Source organism: Canis lupus, chromosome 36 (genome assembly GCF_003254725.2).
Source record: "Canis lupus dingo isolate Sandy chromosome 36, ASM325472v2, whole genome shotgun sequence".
NCBI classification, from domain to species: Eukaryota; Metazoa; Chordata; class Mammalia; order Carnivora; family Canidae; genus Canis; species Canis lupus.
This window is the reverse complement of record NC_064278.1, coordinates 7,953,742-7,971,935: the sequence shown is the minus strand read 5'-3', so window position 1 is coordinate 7,971,935 and position 18,194 is coordinate 7,953,742. Positions and strand designations below refer to the sequence as shown.

Sequence of the window (18,194 nt, the reverse complement as noted above, 5' to 3'; positions counted from 1 at the left end):
CATCCAAGTTCTCTCCTTGGCCCCTTTCTCTCTGAATTTTCTCCCTGGGGCAGCTCATCTTCCAGCTTCAACTTACTTTACACTTCAAGGAAACTAAACTGCCCTCTTTTCCATGTAAATAATTTCTGTCTTTTTGCTAATATCATTCCTTTAGTCAGAATTTACCTCCCTGTTCTCTAACACAGGCACATGCAATCATACCACACCACTTTTTCATCTACTAAAATTACCTTTTTCTTGTTATGGTTAATTTCCAATGATGTATTCAGTATAAACTTTTTTCTGGGAGATATAATTGACTTTATAAGCAATTCATGAATTGGACAGCATCTTATCTAGCAAGTAGAGAGATGGTTCTCAATATGAACTCTTTTCTTGATTTCCCCAAATATGTAAATTCTCCTTCTTTTATGAATTCCCATGTCACTTTCCTTTGGTGATATTGTCAAAATCTGCCCTGCACAGTGGTTAATGCTTATTGTCCTTTTTCTCTATCAAACTGCAGATTCCTTTAACAAAGAATGGTTGATACATATTTGTTGAATTGGGCTAATTGTTGAGTCCTCTGGCTGATTGCAGAACAATAAACCACTCAAATAGGTGATAATTTATTTCTGCAGTGTCTTTCATTATTCTCTTGGTAACTTTTTCTAAAACCAGAACCATTAATGTCAAGCTGTTCTTCTGTAGGCTTAATCAAAATCCCTTATCCTGAAGTTAATCTCTTGTTTTACCTTGCTGGATATGAAGAACAACTTGAAAGTGTTGTCTATACAATAATGTTTCCCGTACAGTTAAAGATTTATTAAATCTTTCAATCTTGTTTAGTTTTCTCATTCTCAAGCTAAATAATCTAAAGTTTTTATCTCATGATAAGACCCCAAGAGCATGTCACAATGCATATTGTGCTCATGCAACTAGACATTTCTATTGATTCTGAAAACTTCTCCTTTAATCACAGACTTAGTCTAAGAGACTTATTTTATATAAAGTATAGATAGGGGATTTGCCTGCCTGCAGCTCTTTGAAGTTTCCTGGTGTGTCAGTGAGTAAGCATGATTTGGGCAATGTGAAAACACAATTAACTCCAGTCATCCAGAGCTTGAGAACCTATTCTAGTCTTCAGGACTCCATGGTGCTACAGCAAGTATAAAATTTGCTGAAAGTAACCTAGTTTCCATCCCCCCAGTTTCATGTTCCAAAGGTGGCCACTCATTCTATACATATTTTGGTGTAGAATCAATGTATAGGAGAAAAACACATACAAAAGTATAAAGAACAGAGAACCTTCAGAAAACTATTGATGCTAAATGCTGTGGGGGTACATGACCTTAAAGCTGCCCATGCAATGCATTGATTATTTTAGTTAGTTAATGGCTCATGTGAAACACTTCCTTGAAGGCAGACATCTAGGAGTGCTGATAACTATGAATCACTCAGCAGAAGCATTAAGAACCAGAGAGAACACATGACCGGGCATTGGAGACAGACAAAGGCTGAGTCCTACACTGCCACTCACTATCTACTCAAGGCATCAGAACTCTTTGATCCTTACCATCCTCCACCCCTTCCAATCATGCGAGCTACACATTGTTAAGGAGCTTACATTCAAAAAGATATATTTAAAAAGAAAATGTATATGGACTCTCTCACAAGCTGATGTGAACAAAATAGAAGCTTAACATTTTGGATCACTTATCTTAAAATTAATTTGTTGATGAATGTGGCTTGTCCTCATGAACTTGTTTCTTCTGCTGAAATAAACCTACTTCTCAACAAGAGAAAGTTGTTAGCTTAGGTTTGAGTTTGAGAAGATCTTGTTGTTTGTTTCCTTTTTTTTAATCCTCAAATAGTTCTCTTTCCTTCTTAAAATTTTGGACTGGAGATGCCCCTAGAACTCCCCGACTTAACTAAGGTCATTGTAGAAAGAGGACCTACAGTTGCTGAGATGGAAGTAAAGTCATTGTTACAGAAAGTGAAGAACAAAAATGATGCTTCAGTGACCTATTTAGTGGCCTTTGTTAAGGACTTGTTAAAATGGTTGGACAGAACAGAAGAAAATGAGGTATTTTCATTTGGAACATGCTAAAAACATTGTCTCTAAGTAGTCTTCAAAGTTGGATTGTGCTTACTTCAAAGTATGCCAGTAATCATACCATCATTGAGTAATAGGAATAATAATTAAGATTTTATGTTATGTATGATTTATAATATACATAATATATCAGCATAATAGCACATATAATAGCACATGAGATATGCACACATGCACACACATGTATTTTTTAATCAATAGGGGTTTTGTGACCAAATATTTGGAATGATCTGCACAACACTTTCTATGGACAGAAAATACTATATCAAAGTAGTAAGTAGTATGGAAGTCATTGAAGTAAGGAGTAAATATTCACATTGTGAAACTTATTTTTATAGAGTAAAGGTGGTTTAATTCTATTATATTAAGCCTTAAATGTGTTGGTGTTATACTTTGGCATCTCCGAGGAATATCTTCTCCAGAAACAGATGATACTTAGCAGTTGATATCCACTTTAGTGATATATAAATGTTATTTCTTTATTTTAATTTTTAAGATAGTTTAAATGTTTTGATCTTGCATCTGTGTAGAAAAATGACACTAATCATCTTTTAACATTCATTGAAGCCAGAAAGGGACTAAGGTATTTGAAATCAATTGAAGAAATTTATTTTAGACCTCAATTTTTACTGAAATAACTTTTTAAAAATGCATCTGGCCAGAAAATGCTCAGCTTATTTAAACTGTTACCAGTGGAAAATCCAAAATCCAACTGCTGAAAGGGCAGGGCATGTTAAGTGCCTCTCTTTGACCAAAAGTTGGGTCTATCTCTTGGGTCTGCTGAATAGAAATGGTAATCAATATGAGATAAAGGCTCCTAAGGTGGATGGGTCAACTACTCCATCAGGATACTCTTGCTCTGTGCTCTTGAATTCATTCTGAACCCAGAAAAGCACCCACAAGGTATGTTTTAGTATTGTGTCTTGTGAGAAAAGGGGAGGAGGTGAACTGTCAGCCTCCAGAAATAAGGGATTTAAAAAAAAAAGGTTTTTAATCATCTAAATCAGAAAGAAAATTTGAGGTTTAATTAAATAGGTGAAATTTTTTCTGTGTGAAATGATGGCAGCAGGAGTGATTATACAATCTCACTTCCAGCAAAGGGGAAAATGTAAAACTCCCTAGCCTTACTGCCCTCAGAACACTATTTCTACATGGAATAAGATTAGTGTTAAGAAAAAAATAGTATCAAGAAAAAACTGTACCTAATACTATTTAATATCTATCAAATAATTCAGTTTAATTAGAAGAAGGCAGAAATGAAACAGGCCATCAAAATCTAGGGGTACCTGGAGGCTAATTATAATGCATTTTATCCTAATTTCGTGTATTCCCTCAGCCACCTTCCAGCCTAACCCTGAGCATTTCCATTTCTAATCCACAAAGAGATTGTCATTTCAACTTTCATTTTCTGTGATAGAATATGAACTTTTGATTTATCTAATAAGGAATAGAAAAATGTGGCTGCAGTGAAGCTGTATTAAAGAAACTGTCCATGTGTCCTGTGTTCCAGGAAGCAGCTGGCTCATCATCCAGTGGCAATGAACACAGAAATAAATGTGGAGTAATTCTCCTTACATACTAGGAAAGTCCAAGGATGTTACACTCTTTCTTTTTCTCTTGTGATTCTGCTTTTACCTGGAATTTTTATTATAGGATTTAAGAGACCATGTATATAAAGTAATTTGTTACAATAGAACAAAATAATAATCCCTCATTCACCACATTTCATGAACACTTGTTCTGAGTTGAAATCAGCAAGTTATAATTCAACCTAAAAATATCTCTTAACTGATGAATTTGTCCCTCTGCATCCAAAATCAAGTCATGTTTAGTAAATAAAGACCAAGGCCCAGGTAGTTCATAGGACAGAACATTTTACTATATGTGAGGATTGAAAAATCTACAGAGAACTCCTAAAACCTTTCAAGCCAAAAAGACAAAATGGTTGCATAATTTGTGATGGATCCTTTCCTTACAAAGATCCATGTTAGCATTCTTCATACTTAGATTGGAGGCATAAGAAGTAACGGTTAATTCAGTTTACATCTGAAACTGAATTATGGAAAAGACTCCATGCAAGTGATTAAAAAGAAAGGTATTCTCAGGAAGAGTCGATGCCTGGGGTGACTCAAATCCCACTGGTGCCCAAACTGCACACAGGTGTACTCAGGAGCAGCAAACCTGCAATTCAGTTAGCAGGTGTGAGGATAATTTAGAAAAGGGAAGCTTTTTTTTTTTTTTTTAACATTTACTAGCATAAAGTTGGAAACGATTATTTTTTGAGGAATGAAGTGTGATCATAAAATGGGGAATGTGGATCAAATTTGGAGAGGAGTTAAAACCAAAGAAAACAGACAGAGCATGAGATGATAATAAAGAGCTCCAGAAGTTTAAGGAGGGCTGTGTCAGGAACACAGGAGAGAAAAAGAAATGCTGATCTGTTTACAGCCAATTAGATTAGCGATTGAGTGGGGAAACGGAAGTGACGCTGAGCAACCAATGGGGTCCACAGTGCTTGAAACTGGAAATGGTGCCTGGGTGACTCAGTCAGTTAAGCATCCAGCTGACTCTTGGTTTCCACTCAGGTCATGATCCCACAGGGTTGTGAGATCCAGCCCTACATCAGACACTCTCTCTGTTGAAAGGAACTCTCTCTGTTAAGGAAAGGAAAGGAAAGGAAAGGAAAGGAAAGGAAAGGAAAGGAAAGGAAAGGAAAGGAAAGGAAAAAGGAAAGGAAAGGAAAGGAAAGGAAAGGAAAGGAAAGGAAAGGAAAGGAAAGGAAAGGAAAGGAAAGGAAAGGAAAGGAAAGGAAAGGAAAAAGGAAAGGAAAGGAGGGAAAGGAAGGAAAGAAGGAAAGGAAAGAAGGAAAGGAAAGGAAAGGAAAGGAAAGGAAAGGAAAGGAAAGGAAAGGAAAGGAAAGGAAAGGAAAGGAAAGGAAAGGAAAAGAGGATGAGGAGGGAGGGAGGAAGGAAGGAAGGAAGGAAAGAAAGAAAGAAAGAAAGAAAGAAAGAAAGAAAGAAAGAAAGAAAGAAAGAAAGAAAGAAAGAAAAAGAAAAAAAGAAAAAAAGAAACAGGAAAGGTCTGTAATCTCAGCAATGATAGAACCACTATCACTGAGTAAGTGTGAAATCCTAAAGAAAATAAATTAAAGAATGGGTTTTTGCTACATTTAATTTTAATTGACAGGACATAAGCTAACTCCTTAATAACAATTTCACATAAACTTGATTTTTTAAAAAAAGATTTATTTGGGGTAGCGCGCATGCAGAGGTACACAGGCACAAGCAGGAGGAGGGGCAGAGGGAGAGGGAGAGAATCTGAAGCAGACTCTCCACTGAGCTCAGAGCCCCATGCAGGCTTAACCCAGCCCTGGGACCATGACTTAAACCCAAATCAAGAGTCGTACATCTAACTCACTGAGCCCCCTAGGTGCCCCCATAAAGATGATTTTTAAAGTCTATTCATTTTTACTTTGGGCTGCTTTCTGGCTTCTCATATCGTAAACTCTGATATATATATTTTTTACATAAGTATTTTGAGAAATAGTTGGAAGTTTCTCTAGAGTGGACTTAAATCAGTTCATTTGGCCTTCTATAAATAACAGACTAGGTACAACCGGGAATAGAGTAGATGGGGACACAATCTTAACCATTTCTCTAGAAACTACTACACCTTCTGGAGTTGTGTTGGTTAGTTATTAGCAGTAACCAGATGGAGAATTATACTGTCTCCCCAGGATACTAATGAAAATAAGTTCTGGGATTTGTCTTTTTGAGTTCTTCCTGCTGAAATATGTTCTAACACAACCTTCAGGGCTAAAATTATCCTGACATTTCAGTATAAAAAAGCCAGTATGCACTACTGGCTTTAATGTAATTAGATAAACCCACCTTAATTACTGTATTTAAGCTTTATATTCTTTGCAATATGCTACTCTACCAAACTGCCTGGAATGTCAGGGCCATTACATATATTGAACTAAGGTTGAAATTCATCCCGTCAGCCTTTACTACAAGGAGGTTTCTCGTTTTGACCTTCGCCATGCATGAACGCCTGCCACACGAGAGAACATGAAGGCTAAAAACAAACAAGCTGCATAGTCGTGATATTTTAGAATTGGGACACATTTTCCCTCTCTTTTTCATTTCCTTAAAGAGATAGTGGACCAGATTTTAATAATACAAATGACTGTTGAGCATGTATAAATACAGTTATAAGTTACAGGGGTTTTTCTGAGATGTAAACATTATTACTATTGCAGATAGTCTTTTAGTTCTGAAACAAATAATGTATTTCATTAAGACAATCTAATGTCCTTTGAATCAAGAAAAAAAATTCTCATTAAGTAGCTACATTCTCAATGGGAAAAAGAATGAACAACTTTCTTGGTGGTTTTAAAGAGATTTTTTTTTTAAGATTTTATTTATTTGTTTGAGACAGAGAGAGAGAGACTGAGTGAGTGAGCCGGGAGAGGGGCAGAGAGAGAGGGGGAGAAACCCTGACATGAGGCTCGATTCCATGACTCTGAGATCATGACCTGAGCCAAACAGAGTTGGGCTCTCAACCAGCTGAGCCACCCAGGTTCCGCTAAAGAAAACTCTATGTTACAGTTATTTAAAGAACATAACTATTAAAAATGTAATTTATATATAGTTAGGTAGTGTAATATACATAGAGTCTCACATTTTCTTATCTTCTATAAAATAATTTTTTGACAGATTTTGGCAAAGGGAACAGTACGAATGGTCCTGAAGACTCTATAGATACCATAAGACATTATCAGAGTTCCAAGAAACACTTTGAAGAGAAAAAAAGCAGATCTTCATCTTTCATCTCCTCCATTGATGATGAACAAAAGCCTCTCTTCTCAGGAATAGTAGATTCTCCTCCAGGAATGGGGAAAGCAGCTGGACTCAATTTTGTGGAAGGAGGGCCCACCTCAGGAAGAATTCACATAGATAAAAGAAGTCAGTCTTGCAAAGGTAATCAAGTTTCTCAGGAATCAGATTGTCTCCCTTTGGTGCTAATTGTAAAATGGTGATTTTTCACAAATGAAGAACTGTACTGACACATGTTAATTTAATCTTTTTACAACTTCATGAAATATTTGCAGAGCTCCCGTCTCAAATCATCTACAAAGCATTTGTGCAAATCTGGAACAGTGTTAATTATTCCTAAACATTGATAGCATGAGACGTTTTTGTGGCAGTGAGATTTAACATAATGCCACATAGAACACTGTGGGAAGATCTCTTGTAGTGATTCCAACAGGGAGCAGGAATTAATGAGTATTTTATAAGAACTAACCAGTTGATTCTTCTTTGTACCCTCTGTACCCATTCCTAACCCCCAACCCAGTCATTTTATAGCATGAAAAGCCAATGAGGTAACACTACAATAAACACCAAGGAGAATGTCACTTTACTAAAAAATATGAACAAATGGGGAGAAAGGTCCCTAAATAAATTATGGTCTTTATCCAACTTATTTAAACACAGTTGTTTAACATCTCTATGAAGGAATACCCAAACATATGGGTTTTATTGTAGAAAAGAGGCATGAGATGGATAATAATGTTTGATTAATGTATGCAAATTTGGTGCTAAAGAATGGGAAACTTAAGAAAAGTTAAGAACTATCACATGGAAGAACGATTAACTTAGCATAATGGGAATTAGAGCTTTAGATCTAGTGCTCACTTTGGCAGCACAAATACTAGAGCTACAGATCTAGCTGAATCTACCTGGTAAGTGGGGTGTAAGAACAGGTGTGGGTCAGACTGCTTGGGTTCCAAACTCAGCTCTCTTTATTTATTTGCTTTGCTCATTTATTCCCTTTATGTCTTTGAATAAGACACTTGACAGACCCCACTAAGATTCTGTTTGCTCATCTTTCAAATAAAGTAATATTTTCTAACTACCTAGTTGATTGCAATTATTGAACGAGATAACATGCATAAATTACTTTCTCTGAAATAAAATCCCTAACTCTGTTTCATATTTTTCTAGGATTTTATTTTCTAAACTTTTAATCATTGACTATATGTATAAAATGGATATATAAAAATGTAGAGATAAAGAGTGCATAGCCAAAAAAAAAAAATCAAAAGAATATAACAGAAATAAAGGAAAAATGGTCTTGGCCTGGCAAGATAGCAAAATTATGGCACAGAGTAAATAAATATTACCTGTCATCATCACCATTATTAGAAGCGACTGTATCTGACAACAGTAGTTTTATTGACTCTAGGATGGTTAGCCTTTACATTTTCCAGTTACTTTTCCTATCATATCAAATCAGCTTTTGCTATGACCCCATGTTGAAGTAAGCTAAGAATATATGCAAATGTTCTCCGGACAATTTAAAATCTTGATGAAGTGAATGAAAATAGTACCTCATTTATCACAATGGAAGAATGGAATATTAGATGTGATTACCAAATGTCCCATTTTAGTTATTTATGAAATCAGATTCTGGGAAGTACTAAAAATAGGAAAATGTTGTATCATGGAAGTCAGAAGTTCTGAAGAGCTCCCTGGACCATCTCTACTTCTCCAAATTCAGCCTAACGTAGACCTGATTTTTTAAAAAGTACTTTTTGTTGTCTTCTTGAGTTTTAGAGTCTTAAGTAACAAGTCATTAAAGACATATTTTTGGGACTTCATTTGACTTTATAATGACTCTTGCTGATAGTGAGTTCTCATGCCCTTCATCTTGTATTTTTGTTGGCCATTTCTTCCAATTACATTTAATTAGCTATTCTATGTACATGATTTTAAAAAGTATTCTAACAAATAATTTTAATATCTACAGGTTTTTAATTTTCAAAAAAGTGCAATTCGGTCCCTATTCAAATAATAAATCTATGCCTTAAATGAAAATACAGAGCTGAACACTCATGTCAATTGAATAAAATAATTGATGTCATAGAGCATTGACCAGTATGATACATGTTAATTAATCTGACCAACTAATGGACAATTCTAAAACTTTTTTCACTGCAAAATTTATGCCTTAATGATTTTTTAAGGTGAAGTATTATGGAATGTTCAAGAATTTGAATGCTGTGAAGGGTATAGCTCTAAATGCTGCAGTGTAAACTACTAATTCCCCACAAATTTTAGTTTTATCAGTAAGAAATTTCATTTACTCACGTTCCTGCACTTGTCATGTTGAATCCAACAGAAGAGCACTTTTTTTGTCAAAGCTAAAGAGAAAAAAAGCAAATTAAGTGGATTCCGAGCCTACTTAGATTGAGGTCAAAAGTTAACTCTAGAAAAATTGTGTACCCAGAGCAAAGTGAAAGTTTACTTTCTGTTCATCCATTTCTAGAAATGTGTCTTGCAACTATAGCAACCTTTTCCAAGGCAACCAAGTGCAGATTCTTTCTGAGCTATATTTAGAAAGTATCTACAAGGATGTTCATTTTGATTAAGACCACTAACCAGGATTTCCCCTTTGAACTTTTTTTTTTCTATATTGCTATTTACGCAAGCCAGTTATGCATCTCCAGATTTTAATAAAAAAGTAAATTATAATCAAGGAAGCCTCTGTCTAATAGTTTACATTTTATTCATTTCTGTTGAGAAGATAATCAGTTTTTTTTTCTTAGGGAGTGAAGAAAAAATATAATACTACATAATTTATTGCATGTGGTTCAGCATTGTTATTTTAAAATCAATTTTTTATATATGATTTTCAAATGAGAGAGCTGTTAAGCATGGGCAGAAATTCTGTAAGCTTTCTTGGCACAAAACTTCTGAGCATAATATGTAACTTCTATCTTACCAATTCTTAAGAATTGTCTTCTCTAAAAATTCCTACGGTAACCGGCTATAGGAATTTTTAGAGAAGACAATTAGGTATCTTCTCTATAGGTGGCTATTCAGGGGCAAGCATGGGCATCACCAAACCGATATATGTGTGTTCTAAATGTTTGCCATTGCTGCTCCAAAATTGAAAACCTAGAGTACCAAGACATTATATTAATGTTTTTCAGTTTTAAATAGAGTTACAAGTCTGTGAATAGTAAATCATACGTTTCAGTGAAAATCTGGTGAAACCTTCAACGATAGTACTTTTCTATTCATTTTTGTTTGGTTTGGTAAGATATCAAAAGAAATTATACTTGGTTCCTTAAAAGACCAAACAAAACACCAGGATCTCGTAGGCTAAGGAAGCCTTAATCACAAAGAACCATTCCGGAGTTCATAACAAGTCCTCTGAGATCTGTTAGCCCTTTCAACAGAACCAGGACCTGACCTCCTATTTTTCTAATGCTCTTTGGAGATGCTAATTCCTTTGGTACAGCTTCACTAAATTGATGCAGCAATTGTAGGCACCTCATTAGAGAAATTTCTGTGTATTCAGTGATAAAGAGATAATGGTAGAAGAAAAAATACAGAGACTTTCTCTGCTCCTTGAAGAAAGAGGATGTTTTTGAGCTGACTGTACTTTTGAACAAGCTGCAGGAAAGGAAGGGACTGCAAGAAGCCCTGCAAATCTTGTTCCCTATTTCTAGAATCATACCTAATCTTCCCAAATCAGTTACTTGCTACCCAATTTTTTAAATAGCTGAGGATATAAATTCCTTAACTTTACATAACTTTTGTCAGTGTTTAATCATAGCTAGTGTACAAAAAAAAAAAAAAGAAAAGAAAAAAAAGGTTTTCTATCAAACCAAAATCACTTTCTGTAATTCAAATCTACTTCCATGTGAAAATGAAGACCAGTTTTAGATACTCTTTTCCTCCTACCAGCCCTCCCAGTGAGAAGATGTCACTTCTTTATCTCTGAAATAAACTCTCAACTCTACTAGTATTTTTTCTAGGGTTCTATTTTCCAAACCTTTAATCATTGTAAGCTCTTATGTGGATATGTAGAATATAGAGGTCAAGAAAGAAGAGCAAAAGCCGTCAAAGTACATGATAAAAAATGAGAGGAAAAGTAAGATATTATATTTTCCCTCAAATATTTGTAACTTGCAAATACAGATTGTAAGAGAAGCCGTAAATTAAAAGAAGATTCATCAGCAGGTAAATCTCTGTATGAAAAATGATCAGGAGATGCCTGGGTGGCGCAGCGGTTGAGCATCTGCCTTCAGCCCAGGGCGTGATCCTGGAGACCTGGGATCGAGTCCCACATTGGGCTCCCTGCATGGAGCCTGCTTCTCCCTCTGCCTGTGTCTCTGCCTCGCTCTCTGTGTCTCCCACGAATAAATAAATAAAATCTTTAAAAAAATAAAAATATTCTAAATAAAAGAGCCACAAGAAAACATATTGGAAATTAATATGAATATATTAAAGGACGTTGCAGAAGGAACTACAAGGAAATATAAAAACATAAAATATGTCATGGGACTTCAGGACCTTTAACACCCTTGCCATCTTTGATGGCTCTGCTCTGAATTGGGTTGGGTTGGCCTAAGGGAATCTCTTGAAGATTAGAACTTTTCCATGGCTCTCTCCTTCAGCCCACTCTGAATCACTAAGTATGCTAATTATCCTGGGAGAATAGCCCAAAAATCTTAAATCCAAGGCAAAGCAGTACAGCCATGCCTCAGAGATATTGCAGGTTCAGTTCTAGACAACAGCAAAAAAGTTAATATCACAATAAAATGAGTCATATAAATGTTTTGTTTCTTTGTTCACATCTTATGGTAGGTAGTCTATTTAATGTGCAATAGCATTATGTCTTTCAAAACAATGTACAATACCTTAATTTAAAAGTACTGTATTGCTAAAAAATACTGACCATTATCTGAGCTCTCAGGGAGTTGTAATCACTAATGATAGATCACCATAACAAATATAATAATAATGAAGAAGTTTGAAATATTGCAAGAATTACCAAAATGTAACACAGAGACATGAAGTGAGCAAATGCTGATGGAAAAAAATGATGCCCCATAGATCCTTGCTCATCACAGGATTGCCACAAACCTTTGATTTGTAAAAACTGTTATCAGGAAAAGCCTCCATAGCTCAGAGGGTAGAGCACTGGTCGAGTAAAAACTGGTATCCTTGGGGTGCAACAAAGCAAAGAGCAATAAAAGGAGGTATGCCTATAGGAGCAAACTATGCTGTTTCTTCCCGAATACAAAAACACAAAACCATTGCTCTCTAATGAGAGACAAAATCGTGTTCAAAACTCATGATCCCTGGGTATCCTAGCAGTTGAGCGCCTGCCTTCAGCCAGGGTGTGATCCTGGAGTCTCAGGATCAAGTCCCACATGGGGCCCCCTGCATGGAGTCTGCTTCTCCCTCTGCCTGTGTCTCTGCCTCTCTCTGTGTCTCTCTGTCTCCCATGAATAAATAAAATCTTTAAAAAATTTTTAAAAAAAACTATGACCATCTCTATGTTTTTATTCATGCAGAAATGGACCGAGGAGGTGGCAGGCAGGGTGAGGAAGAGTAGGGGTCAGCTACCAATTAGGTGTGGTCCCAGGACAGGTCCTTGAATCACTCGGGTTCTCTGTCTCTGGGGTTTTACTCTGAGATCCTTCCCTGCTTATCTTGCAGATGTCTCTGTTTATTGATGCAAAGGGGCACCCAAAGAAGTTGACGCCCATCTTGCTATTTCCCACAGATATTGCTGACACAGGAAGCTGGGAACGAGAAAATGCACAGACTGGGGCTGAGGAGTCTAGTCCCTCAGGACTTCAGCGAGCTGCCTGGGGGATCTCTGAAACCGAAAGTGACCTCACTTATGGGGAAGTGGAGCAAAGATTAGATTTGCTTCAAGAACAACTTAACAGGTATAAGCAATGGCAAGGCCAAGGGAGAGCGTCAGCCAAGGCAGTAGTTGGGTCTAGGGTTTCTCCTTGCAACTAGCAGCTTGCTACTACCATAATCTCATATTTTTCATATATGCTTACTTATTTAAAATAAGACTGGAAGTTGACAGAATTATTAATCTGTGTTGCAAGGAGCATCTATTTAGAACACTTCATGCTTCTGGCAACATAAATCCTCTTTTTTCTTTACTTGTCATAAAATTAGTATATCACCCACAGCAGCTGCTGAAGAAAACTCCTTTTTCCTCAAAATAATTCATATTTAACTTGTTTACTAACACTCTCTTTTAATCTTGCTTTTACACGTTTTGGTTGTTTCTGGTAACTTAGTTATGTGTCATGGCATTTTTTTTTTAAGTATAGACAAAATTATTTAAACATTTAGTTATTCGGTCAACTTCTCAAAAATGTGATTGCATTAAAAATACCACAGAGTTGAAGCCCAGATCTTCTCCATTTTCCTTCTGTGTTTGATCTATACCCTTTGGAAATGAGGAATAAATTTTTGTTTTGGGAAGGATGGAATTCCTTAACCCAAATCTGTGTAGATTTCTTAAAATTTCCTAAACTGGTCGATAAGACTCAGGGGGAAAAATACACGAATGAGTGTGACACAGCTGTGTTAGTTGTGCTTCATATGGGAATTGACCTTGATTCAAAGGAAGCCTCCGAGTACACCACCAGGCAAGGCAGTGGTCACAGACAGAAAACTTCACAGATTCACCTAAAATGCTCAAATCACACAATTTGCTAAATCAATGTAAAACATGAATGCTGATTTACACAATGTTCACATATGCTGCATCATCCTGCCATGATGTGTGGTTACTAGGACCAGAGTTGAGGTTTGCACGGAAGGTCCATAGGAAAAAAAAAAAATCTGTCTATCCCGGTGGCACACACTTGCTCTTTCACAGACACATAAGGTGGGGTACCCCTGGCCATGGTTGTGGCTGTCATTGTCTCTGCTGAACAGCAATATGTTTTATTTGTAGGTTTTTGTAGGTAGAGTACATGTGGGGTCAGAATGAGCCTCTGCTGTGTGTCAGCACTGGATGGCCACATTTGGGGGTGACAGTTTTCTGTCCAGAGTTGTCATAAGAATAACTTGTTTTTTCCATCTCTATCTGTATAAGCCACACTGTGGCTTGTTAGGTCACATCTCTGTTCTGTCCTTGGCATGTCTTACAGGTTACTAGGATGTTGTCTGTATTTAATACATCTTATGAATTCTGTCCTTGTCTAGCAAGTTACTTGCTCGCTCATTATCTATACGTAACACATCCCAGGAGTTTTGCCTATACCACATAAGTGATTTACCATTTGCTTCTTGTTTCTTATGTGTTTCATCCACGCTGTTTATTGTTTTTAGTGTTTTTTTAAACGTTTCTGCCAGAAACGAACAATGTCACACGATATAGTAAGCACATCAGAGTGTGTGTGCACACACATATATATTGCCACGAAAAAAGAATGAGGGATTAAAACAGATCAATGGAATTCGAAGATCTACAAATTTGTGAACTAAAATCAATTTGTTAATTTCAAAGCATGGAAATATCGCACAAACTAAAGATTGATTTTGTATTTTATCTTTTCATGGATTTTAATAGAATTTAAAATCTTCTGGTGCTAAGATCCATATTCCATTCCCAAGTGCTCAATGCAAGTCTTGTCAAATTGAAACATATCTGAGAACATTAAAACTTCAAGTATAAGAACTTGCCATTGTAATACTTATTATTGGTCTGAAACCTATTTAGTTGTTTAATTAATGCATTTGCTTTTTTACTCTCCCTGCTATTTCTGCCAAGTGGCATTGATCCTTTAGCCACAACATGTATAAAACTATATACTGTACACACATAAGAATTGATATGTATGATCTCTGAACTTGAATTCTTTTTTTTATAAATTTATTTTTATTGGTGTTCAATTTGCCAACATATAGAATAACACCCAGTGCTCATCCCGTCAAGTGCCCACCTCAGTGCCCATCACCCAGTCACCCCTACCCCCTGCCCACCTCCCCTTCCACCACCCCTAGTTCGTTTCCCAGAGTTAGGAGTCTTTCATGTTCTGTTTCCCTTTCTGATATTTCCCACTCATTTTTTCTCCTTTCCCCTTTATTCCCTTTCACTATTTTTTATATTCCCCAAATGAATGAGACCATATAATGTTTGTCCTTTTCCGATTGATTTATTTCACTCAGCATAATACCCTCCAGTTCCATCCATGTCGAAGCAAATGGTGGGTATTTGTTGTTTCTAATGGCTGAGTGAACTTGAATTCTTTGATTCCTCTCATTTAGAAAAAATAATTGCCCATTTCTTTACTATTAGGACATAGAATATGTGTTCAGTTTGTTGAGGAGATAAAAACGTGAGTGAGTGAATGGGTGAACGACAGGGACAGCAGTGATTTCTTCAGCAAAAACTTGCAGTTAGCCTAGACTAAAGTCATAACTCTGCTACTTAACTATGTACAGGATGACTGGGTCAAGTCACTCAAGCTTCTCTAGCCTCAGTTTCTATCTTGGATGCTTACACACCTGCAGTGGTGTTTAAGGACTAAGATATGATATATGGAAACTATATATGCTCAAAATGGAAAGTGTTGTACTAGCAGCTACGTGAAATCTGATGAACAATGAACTTTACTTCTATTATTGGTGTTCTCCCTACTGTACGTACACTACCTTTAGTCCTTTCCTTAGGACTAAAATTAAAATTTTAGGATCCCTTTGTTGCCTTGTCAGGGATACCAATTATCCTGCCAGAATAAGTCAGATTACTGAAAACATATGTTTTCAATATGTCCTAGGATTATAAGTGTAAACCCTTAAGGGCACACGCATGTAGGACTGGATGATTTGGAATTGCCCACTAATAATAATTATTATTGTTATTTGATTAATTAGTTATTATCATAGGAAACTTTACATCTCAAGTACAATTAAATCTCTTCTTGACATCTCTTTTGACATAATCCCAGATCTGTATGTCCCTTGACATACTTCTCACTTTGATTTACTTCTGTTAATCTCCAATTACACTAACATTATAATGTTATCACTAACATTATATTTCCTAACTCAGCTTAGCCTCTTTTGGATTTAAAATCCAAAATATTATGTGTCTACTGGACTAACATCTCCAACAACATCTTTCCTCCACTTTACTCTAAACGGCAAAAGTATAGAGAACAGGTTTGAAAAGAACAACTCAATTCAGACTTGGACTTTGCAGAATGAGAATCGCGGGACATTTTCCAGAGTCAGGCTTGCCCTATTTAGTTTCAGCATTTTGTTCAAATGTGAACTGTGAATCACAGCCCCATTTGTCTCATTCAAATATTCATATTAAGTACACGGTGCAATAAAAACAGATATTAAATAATCTATCCTGAGTCAGTTTCACTGCTGCTCCTTTTCTGCTTTCATGATCAATTAAACTATATGTAGGGCTAAAGCGTTACATAAGAAGGGTTCTTATATATTTATATATTATGCCTACAGATATACATATTTAGGGAAATCATTAACAGTTGATCCTAAAACAGAGCTTCTCAAACCTTACTGTGCATCGGAATCATCCAGGGATCTTGTTAAAATTCAGATTCTAAGTTCTATGATTTTAACATTTTTGGTAAGATTTCCCTTCTCTTTATATCTTTCATTCAGAAACAAAATAACACAAATAAGTGAAGAGCTAAAGTTTTCTAAGGAAGCAAATGGCCCAAATTTTCTGTTCTTATTCCCACAAAATTCCCTTTTTAAAAATGCTGTTAACATATGCAAAAAAGGAGAATTAGTCCTATTGTATTTTGCTATTTTCCTTTGAATTTTAATTTAAAACGAGAATGAAATTAACAAACCAGTTGGCTCCTTGTGAGCTTTAGGGGGGAGAAAAAAATCATCAGACGCATTTTGCAAGTCAGATGGGTCAGAGAAGCAAGTGAACTTGTACATTTGATCTGTTTCTTAAATACCAAAGGCCTGGACTTACACATATGAAAGAAATGGAAAAGGAATTTAGCAACTAACAGCACCTCATGATAAAGAATAGTGAATAACATGCAATACTGTGACTTGGAGAGAATCAGGTAAAATAAAGGTAATGTAAATTTGAAACACTTAAGAAATGACTGGACTATTGCAGCCCTGAAAGAAATGTGCCACTGAATCCATTTTAAAGAATAAATAAAATGCTCACAAGAAAGTGAGCAAAGCCTGATTAAGAAGCAAATTACTGATTAAAAATAGAGTCTCGACGTGTTTTACATTTGAAATCAATAAAGATTAGTAAAAAAATGTAGTCTCCTTTGATGCAGCTGCATTTCTGTTAAGATCTTATTAAAGGAGCCCAAAACCAATGAGGTTTATCAGAACCACTAGTGGGACTTAGGAACTGAGCAGCAGCCGGGAGAGAATCTCCGTGCTCCCTCTCCTGTCCTTCTTGTTTAAAGCAGGGCCATACATCTGTTAGTGGTGCTTGAAATTTTCTCAAATGCTTTGCAATCTTGGACTGTTTTAGGATTGTCTTCCCCCATTTGTGTCTGTCCTGCAGACTTGAATCCCAAATGACTGCTGACATCCAGACCATCTTACAGTTGCTACAGAAACAAACCACCGTGGTCCCCCCAGCCTACAGCATGGTAACTGCTGGAGCCGAGTATCAGAGACCGGTCATCCGCCTGATGAGAACCAGCCCCCCCGCAGCATCCATCAAGACGGACCGGAGTTTCAGTCCTTCCTCACAAGTGAGTGTCCATAGTGTAGAGCCGAGAGTAAATATCTCTCCAGATGTGTTTCTGGGGACCACCTGAATCAGAATCATCTGGGGTGCTATAGGAAATGAAGTTTCTCATCCCCATCTGTTTCTGCTCGGTTTACATTTCTGGGAATAACCCCCTATAATCTGCATTTAAACCAGCTCCCCACTAATTCTTATGCTCATTTCAAGTTTGAGAACAGTAAATCTAGAAGAATGATTTTAAAACACTAGTGATTTTTTTTTCTAAAAAAAAAATTCTTTTCAAGAGTCAATCTGCTTAATTTTATGTATGGTAGAGCTGATAGCCCTGGATCCAAAAAGTGCTTCAAAGAAAGGTCTGTAATTGGCTGTGGTGAAAAGGGGCACTCATGGGCAGGCTCTCCGGAAGAAAGGGGAGGAGAAATAGCAGCTGTTCAAAGATCTGAGGCTCCAGGGCCAGCAGACTAGTAATCTCATTTGTGCCCCACCCCTCACCAGAGATCTGGAAACTTTTCTCATCTCCATCATGGTAAGAGGAGGATGATTAAAG

The 18,194-nt window shown here is 36.4% G+C and overlaps 1 protein-coding gene and 1 long non-coding RNA gene across 3 annotated transcripts in view; one reads left to right on the top strand and one right to left on the bottom strand.

Moving 5' to 3' along the window:
- The window catches only part of KCNH7 (potassium voltage-gated channel subfamily H member 7), a 478,835-nt gene that overhangs the window by 450,584 nt on the left and 10,057 nt on the right, over positions 1 to 18,194 (top strand). For both annotated transcript variants that reach the window (XM_049106394.1, XM_025471042.3), the window contains exons 13-15: positions 6,814 to 7,077; positions 12,683 to 12,851; positions 17,459 to 17,651. In XM_049106394.1, coding sequence (XP_048962351.1) covers positions 6,814 to 7,077; positions 12,683 to 12,851; positions 17,459 to 17,651 — 626 coding nt within the window. The remainder of the gene's footprint in view (positions 1 to 6,813; positions 7,078 to 12,682; positions 12,852 to 17,458; positions 17,652 to 18,194) is intronic.
- LOC125754464 (uncharacterized) lies at positions 6,523 to 9,416 on the bottom strand. The gene is made up of 3 exons (XR_007408790.1): positions 9,385 to 9,416; positions 9,250 to 9,302; positions 6,523 to 7,033 (listed from the first exon to the last, which is right to left on the bottom strand). It is a non-coding gene; the product is annotated as an uncharacterized LOC125754464 (long non-coding RNA).